The sequence below is a fragment of the Phodopus roborovskii genome, unplaced genomic scaffold, assembly GCF_943737965.1.
Source record: "Phodopus roborovskii unplaced genomic scaffold, PHOROB, whole genome shotgun sequence".
NCBI classification, from domain to species: Eukaryota; Metazoa; Chordata; class Mammalia; order Rodentia; family Cricetidae; genus Phodopus; species Phodopus roborovskii.
The window spans coordinates 2,416,864-2,429,125 of NW_026126629.1; the positions used below are offsets into that span (position 1 = coordinate 2,416,864).

Genomic DNA, 12,262 nt, shown 5'->3' on the forward strand with positions numbered 1-12,262 from the left:
TATGCTCTGTATCTGCTGAAGTCGAAATAGAGCAAGAGATGCCCTGGAACTGGAGCCAGAGATGGTTGTAAGCTATTGTGTGTGTGTGTGGGGGGGGATGGAGTCAAACCCAGGTTCCCTGGAAGAGTAGAAAGTGCTCCCAATACTGGGCTATCTTTCTAGTTCTGTCCTAGGGCTTTAATATTTACTCATTTATATCTTCAAGAGGATACTTGAATGATTGCCTATGAGGTGCTTAGAAAAAAACTTGGCATGTAGGTGCAGTAGCTCTGCTTCTCAAAGAAGTGTGGTCAAAGATATCCAATAACAGCTTGAATATACAGATCGAAACAGCTTTATATACTGTAGTTGCTGCCATAAGCTACCAAAGTTAACCTGGCCTTTCATGTGGCATGCTTTTTCTGGCATGGCTTTTGCTTTGGAAACAGTCACTAACATGAAGGTCACTAGAACTCAAGCCCTGTGAAATTGCAATAGTCAGCATGGCACATGAAGTGGCTGTTGGGTGACTAAGCAATAGTGACTTTTACAGCATGGATACCCTGGGCAGATTCACAAGGAGAGTATTACTCAGTGCAGACTTCTATCACATCAACTGGAAAGCACAACACTTAAAATTACAAATAATTTCTGGACTCCTATATTCAGTAGCTTATACCTTGGTTGTCCATGGGTAACTAGAGAGTGAAATTGCACTCACAGAAAAGAAGGACAATGACATCTGCCACTTGTGTTACTTCTGTTTCTTGTGTATGAGTGCACGAGTGCAGGCTCCCTGAAATGAAAGGCCTCAGACAAGAAAGGGGGCTGCAGAGAGATGGGTTAATGACCATGCTTCTGGGACCACCCTGCCTAGCAGCCAACCTCTTTCCTTGTATAGCATTCCTCTTTCTACCTAAAATTTTTCTCAGGCATGGAACTCATCTTGGGGTAACACCACAGTGACCTCATTGCTGATAACTTGTTGCCATCATTTGCCCCAAGCCCTATGAAAATCCATGAGAAGGATTGATTGGAAGGGTTGGTCAGTTCCATGTTTCTCATCAGCCACCACCCTAGTTTCCAATTCAGAAGTTCAAGGTTTGGAACCACAAGATGCTGGCCCAAGATTTGAATTGTAAAGACTTGTGGGGTCATAATACAAAGAGCACAGAATTTCTTTTTCTTCTTTCTGAGCAGGGTCTCACTCAGACTGACTCTCTTTGTCCTATAGTTAATTTTAGAACAAGTGGCATTACAAACCCTCACATGGAACTTCTGCTTCTGCACTTTGAAAGAAATGGAAGGAAAAATGTTGTTCTCAGAGTTGAGATAAGTGACATTCTAGAATGCCCTGTTCTTCACACGGACTCTCTTAACTTTACATCACTGAAGTCTTGGGAATAGTCTCTGGGGGAACTAACATTTTAAGGAAGACATGGGTATAAACATTTCTATTTTAAAATAGATACTCAGTACAAGAAGGAAGGATTTTCTCTGTCCAAAGACACATGGCATTTTGAACTATGCTATAGAGTCCTGCATGATAAATAGTCAACTTCTGAAGGAAAGAAAGTTTTATCTCATGCTTAGGGAAAGTAATGTGTAGCACTGAAAGTGACATTAACAGTCGGGCTGCAAACTCCAGTTTTCACAGTGCTTTTAGGTAAGGGATCTGTCATGGAGTTATAGTTGTTGTGCCAGAAAGCCGGGCTGTAGAAGAGTTCCTGCTGAGAAACATGTAAAGTAGGATACAGGAAGCATCTCCCATAGGGGATGGAGATTTTGGTGAATAAAATTGTGCAAATGTTGTTGTTGTTGTTGACAAAATGGATTCCTCCATACCATAAAAATCCAGAAGCATCTCTGGTGTAAGAAGTATTCAGCAAAAGGAACACAATTACCTTCCTCAATACAAACACTCTAGTTAAAATACTTCCCCAGATCTCCTCTGGGCCATTCCCCAACAGCATCATAATGAGGTGCATCCCTGAGACTGAGGCTGTGGAAGGGAACAAAGTGGGGGATACTTTCGGAAGGAGTCAGAATCAAACTGACCATAGCTGAACCCTGTGCTACGTGAAAGCACTCAGCCTTCAGAAACCCAGTACTTTGTAAACTAGATAGAGAGGAACAGACTTTCATCTTCTTTCACTTTGTCCTAGTTTGTGCAAAGCTATAATGCACTCTGAGTTCAGAAGGCATGCCTCTTTAACAGAAGGATTGTAACCTAATTTGTTGGGAGGAAAAGAAAACCAGAAAGCTGTTTTGCAAATGTTTGATTCTCAAATCTCTCTAGCCTGAAGCGTTAGCAGAGAGGGAATGCATTTCACTTGTACCATTATAATTACCATCAGATTTCTCTGCATGTCATTTAGATAACAGCGTTACCAGTCCCATTTCACAGGTGAAGAAAATAAAGTTTGGAAAGGCTAAGAGACATGGATGGACCTGAAATACATTTTATTAAATGAAATAAATCAGACATCACAAGACAAGCAATGCATGACACACATACACACACACACACAAGGAATCTAAAATGCTGATGTCACAGAGTTTGAGAGTGTGGTGATGACTAGTGGCTGTGGAAAGAGGAAACAAGAGACTGACTGGACAATGTGGCAGTTACAGTTAATGACAATATGTTGCATTCTTGAAAAATACACAATGCATATTAAGAGTTTCCACGATAAAATGCTATGATAGGTAATGAATGCATTTGTTACCTAGACTGAACAATTACAGACTATTTTTAAGCTTTAAAATGTCAACATGCAATACATGCATAAAATTACATATAATATACATGTATTATAAAGGGCACTGCCAGTATAACTAATTGCTTATAACATCATCCCTTCATCAGAACACCAGTGAACATAGTTCATGATTTAATTTACTATTCATTTCTCCTGTAACTCAGCAAGACTATTGAAAATGGTTTTCATGCTTTTTTCTCCCATTCTTATTACAGCACTAACACGATTCTTGTAAAACCAGACCTCGGGGATTTTTGTCTCATATAAAGTCTTAATCCTTAATCATAAAAACAACTATTCATCTTCTCTTTCCACTTGGGACTGAGAAATCTGTATCATGAGCAGCCGAATGCCTAAGCCCTCCATTTCTGACAGAAATGGACAGAGAGAAAAATAGGAAGAAAACTATATATATATATATATATATATATATATATATATATATATGTACACAGAGAGAGAGAGGGGGGGCAGACAGGAAGACAGAGATAGAAAGAGGAAGAAAACAGGAGATATACTTTACTATTTCTTCTTTAATAAGTTGGCAAGGTCTTGTTTAGTAATTATCATGTGTGGACAGAGTGCTGTGGTATACTAAATAAGAAGGCAAAATGACTGACTCTCCTGTCCAGTGATTTACCATTGGACCACTTTTAATCCACCAGAACAACAGACATAATCACCAAGAAGTTATGCAACAGAAAAGCATCATGACTTTTGTTTCCATAAGTAGACTGGGAAAACTGTAGTCAAAGAGCTGATATCCACATGCCCTTTAGAACACTTTGGCTTTGGAATTGAATGACTCCTGTTCAAGTCCTTATTGTAATGGCATCTGTGTGGACTTAAGCAATTGACTGTTGTACTAAAACTGAGCTTCCTGATGTATGAAATAAAAATAACAACACTTCTAATTCATATGATTCAATGGCAGTCAAATAAAACAACATGTGAATAATGTTAGGCTAAAATTCAAGGATAAATAGCAGCATTCTGTCAGTGGTATCAGAGAGATCCTTGGCAAAGAACTGAAAAATTAAGAACCCCCCCCCCCGTCCAATCAGGTTAGTGATTCTCTGCACTTTCTCATTCATGACATAAAACTTTGTGTTCAAAAGCAATAATGTCTAGAAATCTTGTGTAAAACTAAATACTCAAAGTAGCTTCTTGTTCTACTATTCCATCAACATCCAGCCTCAGGGTGGCATTTTCTGATTCAGCCTTAAGCTCTACAGAGAAAACCCAATGATCTAACAAATGCTAAGTAGTATGTATTTTATTTTACTTCACTTGATATTTAAAAAAGAAAAGAAACAGACAAGGAAGAAATTGTTTCTCCTACAAACAAAATAAAAAGCCAAGTGTGGTGGCTCATGACAGCAGTCCTTGCATTCAGGAGGATCAGGCAGGAGAATTGTGTTGAATTGGAGATAGCCTGGCCTATTATATGAAACCTTGTCTCAACACACACACACACACACACACACACACACACACACACACACACACACACACACACGGAAGGGAGTGCAATATCCTGGAAAGTCCTGCCCTAACTCTCCATACCTACTGATATCAGGATAAATTGCATTTTATCCATGACAAGAGCTCTAAGAGGAACAGCATTAAAGATTTCAAGGTTGGCACATAAATGGATTGAATGAATGTAAGTGCTCTCATTTCTGCAACTCAAACAATCAAAGTCATTTGTAGAGCCTTAGCTAATGTCCTGGTCATTTGTTAGTATGGTCTAGATGGCCATATCTTTGATTGCTTCCCTTGCTCCACTGCTACACAGAGATCCTCCTGGGTCTGGAATTTTCCTCTCATTGTGTATTATAGGCTTAGGCAGTGAGGCCTCCCACTGCCTGACCCTGAAGTAGGCAGGCAGGCCTGGAAGGACCCCTTTTGAGAGGCCAGATGTTGAGACAGAGAAACTCCAAAGGTAAAGAACTGTTGCGTTTACCAGGAGGCAAGTCCACCAAAGCAGAGCCAAGCTTTTTTATTGAGAGAAAAAATAATCTTTTGAAGTTGTCTGAAGGCCATGCTCAATTGGAAGATCAGATCTAAAGATCTGACCATATTGGAAATTAGCATTGCTAATGAAGTTTTCAGAGAATCACAGATTATTTTAATCTCCTTAACCTTCTCTATAAATACTTAACTTAGAAAATGCTGTGTTGCTATTTATAATCATCTATTAATGGACAAATGTTGTTTTAAGGCATTTAAAGCAATGATGTTGATGCCATTTTCAAAAAGAGACATCGAATCATGACACGATGCTTTATTCAGTCAGCTTTGATTGCATGTTAGGCAGTGACAGCTGACTGAATTGTCTGGTCAATTGGAAGGTAGAGACAATCTGAGCTGCTAGGTGACAGGACTGTTTGCTATCCAGAGGCCTAGGAATGGTCAAGAATTCCAAGGGAGCCAGGCACTCAGTCTAAGGGAACTGAACCCTGAGTCAGACGTATAAGAAATGCCTGGTCTGTAGAGTTTGCAGAAGGGCCTCTATCTTTATGTGGTCATCTCTTACACATATGAACACTGATATCTGTAGCCCTTTTAGAATGTACCATGAAAAAAAAAAAAGGCAGTCTGCATCCACTAATAGGAATGAAGTAATTGCTTTGTTCACCTATCTTGTGCTAAGTTACCATAATGAATTAGCTTTCTTTACAATCATCCCTGCCTTATCTTTTCTCATGTTGATCCATTGTTTGGATCAGCCATTTACTTACCCACCAAAAACCTTCTGAATATCTACTGCATTCCAGGTGCTTTAATACTGAAGAAATGATTTTTTTAAAGGCTTCTTTGTCTAGGGAGGTGGCTCAGTTGGTAGCATGTTTGTCTTACAAACATGATCTATGTCCAAACTCAGAAAACATGTGAAAATGCTGGGCTTAGAGTTACACAATTGTAAATCCATTGCTAGGAAGGCAGGGACAGCAGGATTCTGGCGGTTTGGTGACTACCCACTCTAAGCTAATTAGGAAAATCAAAGCCATTAAGAGCCCCTGTATCAAATAAACAAGGTAGATGGCTTCTGATGAATAATTCTGAAGGTTCTCTTGTCACCACCCCCATTCAGAACATTACATACATACATACACACACACACACACACACACACACACACACACACACACACACACCAGGGGCGTGGGTAAGGGAGAGGGTGAGAGGTTTTCTTCTGCTTCTGTGGACAGTTGCCTCTTTGGTAAAGGAGTAATTCAATGACAAGAAGAAGGGAGGGAGGGGTAAAGAGAGAGAGCTGCAAAAGCCATAATATACAAACACAGCAAACAGGCTAATACAAAAGGAAGATCTGAACAGAGGCCAGAAGGATTCCTTTTTACGTAGTAGCCAAAGAAGGACCCAAGAGTAAAAGGTGAACTCAGGATGAGGGACTAAGGAAACTGACAGCAGGGCAGTTTCTCGGGAGCTGGGGTTTTAGATGGAGCGTGGAAGGTGTCAAGACAGAGGACAACCTGGTGAGGAGTGAGGAAGAAGAAATAAAACAGTAGATGGAGCCAGCTCCTCAAGGCTCTGAGGGCAGAGTAAGGAGCTTGGATTATCCTCTAAGCCTACTTGACAATAGTTGAAGTACCATTCCCATTCAAGGAATTGGTCTAGTTGAAGTATCATTCCCATTCAAGGGATTGGTCTAGTTGAAGTATCATTCCCACACAAGGGATTGGTCTAGTTGAAGTATCATTCCCACACAAGGGATTAGTCTAGTTTACACCCCAGAGGCCTTACTATGGGCAACTTCTGCATTTGCAGGACACTATGGAATTAGCAAGACCTACCTAGAATCTATTACTGTGAGAGGTGGTGGTGATGGGCAGTCAGCACATGCAAATACTTTATCTGGAACAAGCTTTGGAGAGGGAAAGCTAACCTAGTCAGAAGATCTCAGTTTGCCTCATATCTTACCTAATCTCAGTGACCCAGAAAGTCTTTTTAGAGAAATTCTTAAATCTAACTATGGGGAAAACTCATACACAAACAAATTCAGGGTCATAAAGCATACTGCTAACAAAAGCAAGCTATAACCTTATACCTCCTTGTTAAATCATGCTCCCAAGTCTCACAGGGTCCTCCTCTTTCCACATGGATTAGTGATTCCGACTCTCAGTTCTCTGAATAAATACTGATCTAAGCACCATTGTGGGACAGATGTAGTGAATTTTTTGACAGCTGAATAATTTTTTTTGTCCTAGTCTTATATCACAGCTTTGCTAACTATTGACCATGTACTTGAAGACAAGCCACATAATTCTTTGGGTCTTTTCTTCTTCATCTGTCAATTGGAATAACAATGATAAAGTTTTAGTTCTCTGAGTCCCAAATAAAGTGGTTCATGAGAACACTGCCTGGAGCAGAGTCAAGATTGCCCATGGTTATTACATAGAAGGTGTCTATAATTTGAAGTGAGTCTCTTTATATTCAGAGGTGATGAGGAACACACATCCACTGTCCTTCCTGAAGAGCTGTGAAGTATGGGTTTTTCCAGTGGCTACACAGCTGGCAAAATCACCCTTTATTCCTTCTCATCACTGGCCAGAACAGTGGCCTTCAACATGAAGTATCATTCCTTCCACAAATTATGCATTCATTAATTCTGCAAAGACATAGTGCTTCCTTAGATGCTAGGTGACAGCCTTCATACTGGCTTCACCCACTTAATTTTTCTCTCATTGCCACATGGTCACTTTTCAATAAGCATTTGTTAGTAAGAGACAGAGAGAGAGACAGAGGAAGAGAGACAAAGAGAGAGACAGAGGGAAAGAGACAGAGAGAGACAGACAGAGAGAGAGAGCAAGGAGAAGAGATTGTATGAGAATTTGAAGGATGGTGGAGTCCATGGCCCATGCAATTTGATGAGGATTTGGTACCCTGAAGTCTTGCTGAATTGGGAACAGGATTTTAAGATGAGGCTGAACTCAGTGCTAGCGCACTTCCCGGGAATGCCTGAGGCCCTTGGTTCTATCTTCAGTACTGCTGAGAAAAACACAAATGGAGCAAGATCAAATGAAGAGATGTCAAGCCAGAGTTCCTGAGCACACATTGGATCTGATTAGAGCATTGTTTTGTCTATCTTTCATTCCTTCTTTACACCTCCTTACAAGAATGGTGAGGTGTTATTGTGCTCATTTTACAGAGGGAAATCTAAGGCTCAGAGACCTCAAGAGGCTCCCCAGCTCACATAGTCAGTGAGAGAAGAACAGCACAGACTTCTAGGTTGCTTTACTATCTTATTTTAGAGGTATTGTTTGCTCCCACACCTTCCCTTCCCCACAGGAAAAAAATTAAGTCTAAAAGAGAAATTATGATGATGGTTACAATGGTGTTTATGTACTTGTCCATAAGAGAAAGGGAGAGAGACTAAACAGACAGAAGCAGAGAGACAAGCGAGATTCAGGGCAGATTCAGGATTAACAGGTTAACACATGGTAACCTATTTGAGTTTCTATTGTGGCATCAGTAGCCAAGCAAAAGATAAAGGCAAGACACCAGCACCAGCTAAACACCATCCCTGTGCTGGTTTAACACCAGTGCCAACTAAGCACTATTCTGTGCTGGGTAGACACCATCACAAACTGAACCCCAGCACCAACTAAACACTGTCCTTGTGTTGAGTAGGGGGCTCACCCAGGACAGAGTGGCACTGGTGTGTAGGATTCCCCTCTAGATGTTTCAGTATAGATTTTCAGGAGACATTATCTTTAGAGTGTGATAAAATATCCTCAAAGCACCCAAATGAGGAGGGCCTGCAACCTGCAACGGCCTTCCATGAATGCTGGTCCAGCATCCTGAAACACATACCCTCTGGGTATCGAGATGGCTGCCTCTTAAGGAAGTCAGTGTCCTTTCTTTCTGTAAAGGAAAGAAAGAAATGTAGGTCCTGCTTGAGCCTCTGCAAGCTTTTTAATTTTGTGGTTTTGCAGGTCTTCATTAATAGTAGCATGATGGATGGTCACCAAGTTGTAATTTGTTCCTTCCATAGTCTCCAGAGCCTGAAAAGCCCATCTTCCAGTGCTATCATCTTAATGATTATTTATGGACAGTGCATTAATTTCCCAAATGGATATCATGCATAACACCCATGCATTTCCATAAAAACGAGGGCAATTTCTTAAAACAAACATACATTTGCCTCATCTATGCAAATCTATTCCTGAGGATTTAATGAAACCACTGCTTCCCTGTACCCTCAACATGTAAAATCCTGGCTTGTGTTCAGCTCCCAGTTTGATTTTAAGTACTGTGGCTGAGAGAGGAGGGGGCTTTCTGAATACGAGGGAGCTGGTGCCTCTGCTCATGATGCAGTGTGCTTGTGCAAGGCAGCTCTGCACTTGCAATTGTGAGCTGAGAGCCAAGTGTGGGAGTGCACAACGGAGGTAACCACCTCCCCACAAAGCAGGCAGCTTTGCATCAAGGGAGTATCAGGTTCCTGTACTCAGCTGTGGGCTGTCACTGTCTTCTAATGTGACTGTTTTCCCCATCTCTCTGCAAGAAGGCAGAAGCTGCTATCTGATTGGTATAGCATCTCACTTTCCCTCTGCATTGATTTCTTCTCCTCCTCCTTTGCTTCATAAAGAGAGGGATAAGAGCTGGGGCTGTGGACAGAGACAAGAGGCTTCATTTTTAGTATGAGACAACCTCTATCTTATTTCAGGAGAGGGAAGTTGGATTATCAATTCTTTTGTAAATGTGTATGGTGATATTTGCTCCGGTAAGTTCATCTCTCTATTGATTTGCCCCCTTCCCCCCCACCCCGTGTGTGTGTGAGTGTGTGTGTGTGTGTACACGTTTAAGTATATTTGTATACTTTTCTTTCCTAATGTAATTTTTAGAAATATTTAATGATGGTGTCTTCCTCCCTCCTTTAACTTTGCTTTCTTTTATGCATATGTTTAAACCACAGAGTCTGGGTTATGTATTATAATTCCCACATTAGCTGTTGAAGTATATACTAGGTTTCTGGGCTTCTTTTTTTAACACAGTAAGGAAACTATTTAAGCAAAGTTATATTAGTCTTTATAAAAATGCAATGCCATTCTATCTCAGCCACTTTAAGAGTGTTTAATGTTCTAAGTATATGCGTTATGCTACAACCTGCTTACCATTTTAATTAAAGTTTTTTCCTCAGCATCATAGTGCAAATGTCTTCAACTCCTTAAATAGCTACCAAATACTATGTGTTAATCTCATAAGGTCTTATACCCAGGTATAATGAAGGAATGAGATTCCTTTTGATTCTGAGACACTCTTTAAAAGAACTGAGTTTCTATTTTTTAAAAAAGTATTCCTATTGCTAAAGTAAATCTCTTGCATTGCATGAAAAGCCAGGCTTCAAGTAGCCATTGTGTCTTTTCTGACTTTCTTTACATCGTGTATTTGTGCCACCATCTGCCAAAGGCCCAGGCTTGGCTCTGGTGTGGTCATAACTCAAGCTAATCAGGAGAAAAGTTGCTGTTATTTAATTCAGACTGATGCAGAATGAATGTCTGGTCATATGTACCTAGAAATATGGTTTCTTAATGCATCACCTGGTTAGCTGAGGGCAGAGGATGGTCTAAATTCTTTATTGCTAATTGATCTATTAGTGTAATTATAGCAAATAGAGATGATAAGGTGATTAACTAATTTTGTCAATGGACACAAACATGCTTTAATTTTTTTGTTTTGTTTGTTTTTTGATGGTTTTTTTTCATGGAGTCAACAATCGACATAGTCTTTTTTCATGGTAAATGAACTAGAGAATGCATTCATAACAAAAGTTAAGGGCATCTTTAACTCAGAAGCTAAAGCTTGGCAATTTTTAGAGATTTTTGAAAGTAAAGTTTGGAATTCCATGCTTGCCTACAACCCTGAGGCATATATTCTTTGTGAATAACCATTTTTGGTCTCAGGTTAACCCTAAGGAAATAGTCATGTCTGACTTGGAATGCACTGACCATTCAGGGCCCCACTGTTAGGGCACCATGCACCTGCTATTTGCATGCTAAGGTGGAGTTGCTCACTTTGATAATCAGTCTGCATTTTTATAGATCTATCTTCAAGACAAACTTCTCCAAACCCACCTGCCCATTTATATTACCAGGTCCTAGTTCTTGTGATTGTGTTCCTAATAACAAACTCAGATGTCATTCATCCTACAGGAACCAAGTATGCCTTAGTGGGTAGTCTGCTGAAAAAAAAAAAAAAAGTAAGCATGGCTTTTACTCTTGAGAGGAGTGAAAGCTTCAGCAGAGGGCAGGGCTCATCCTCTCCAGCACACACAGCCAACTCCCTAGCTCCACTTTACATATTTGGTCAGCTGTAACAGGTTGAATGTAAAGTCATGAGTTGTAAACTGAATTGTCAGCACACGAAGTTACTCCACAATATAAATTAGTGGAGTTTGGGGAAATGACAACCCACAAGTGTTTGCTTTCTCCTTCACCTGCTAATCATGAAAAAATTGTGGCTCCATATGTGAAGCCATAAGGAAGACAATTGAACCTTTGTCACTTTAAGAAGTCAGGGTCATCGACCATCAGTTGGAGTTGGGATAAGCCTGCATGGTCTTTTATTGTATCCCTCCTGACAAGACCAGAATGCAATAATGTCCAGAAAAGTCAGTTTAAAAAAAAATCTATTTTAAGAAATGAAAAGTCAGTGCAGCGCTGGACAAAAATTATGAAGTGATTTTGATTTTTTTCCACAATGAAACCATCTATTCTTTTTAACAAAATGAAGGAGGCAGAAGGCGGTGGTTGTTTCCTGCTGGTAAATACACTGTATGTCTGGCACTTGGCTGAGCCTATCACTCAGCCTATAGTCTTCATGTAGTCTCCCATAGTCGTCGTAGCCATGCTGAGGAAGCTAATCTCTTTTCTGCGTTTTGCAGATAAGAAAATGGAGACAGAGAACATGTGTAACTTGGTGAGATGATACAATGATGCAGATGAGATGGACTGAGTGGCACATCCATCAAATCAGGGCTCCACTCTGTCACTCCCCTGAGTGACACGTCAGTGTAACCTATGACAAACTCCTAGGTCACAGTGGTTTGCAGGAACTTAACAATAACACACTATATTTCCCCTGCATTTTTCCTTCCTCTGACAATAGGTAACCTCCTTTTTCTCACACTGCTTTTGTAGCTCCAGGCTAACTAATTATGTGCCTAAAAAACACTCAATTTGTGCAGCTACCAAGATGTGGATATAGCAAAAGGAAGCCAGCCTGGGGAGAGACAGTATGCAGATGTGGCTAAATTAAGGTATCCCTGTAAGTGAGCAAGACAAATTTGTCCCTTGACTTTCAGTCTGTGAACAAAGGGTCCAAATAAAGATGCTGAAGTAACTTAGAAATATCAGCATCTCAAGGCACCCAGTTTGTCACGAATGCAAAGTACAAGAAGCCATTCCCAACTGAATTGGTTCATTTGGGCAAACTTCATAGAATTCTCACCTTCGCCTCAGTCACCCCTGTGGTTTTCTGTCTATTCTTTGGCTAAC

At 40.4% G+C, this 12,262-nt stretch overlaps 1 protein-coding gene across 1 annotated transcript in view; it reads left to right on the forward strand.

The window, feature by feature from the left end:
* The first annotated feature begins 9,064 nt into the window (after nt 1-9,064).
* Nucleotides 9,065-12,262, forward strand: part of Synpr (synaptoporin) — a 158,358-nt gene continuing 155,160 nt past the window's right edge. Inside the window, exon 1 of the mRNA XM_051206768.1 lies at nt 9,065-9,489. Coding sequence (XP_051062725.1) covers nt 9,466-9,489 — 24 coding nt within the window. The 5' untranslated portion in view covers nt 9,065-9,465. The remainder of the gene's footprint in view (nt 9,490-12,262) is intronic.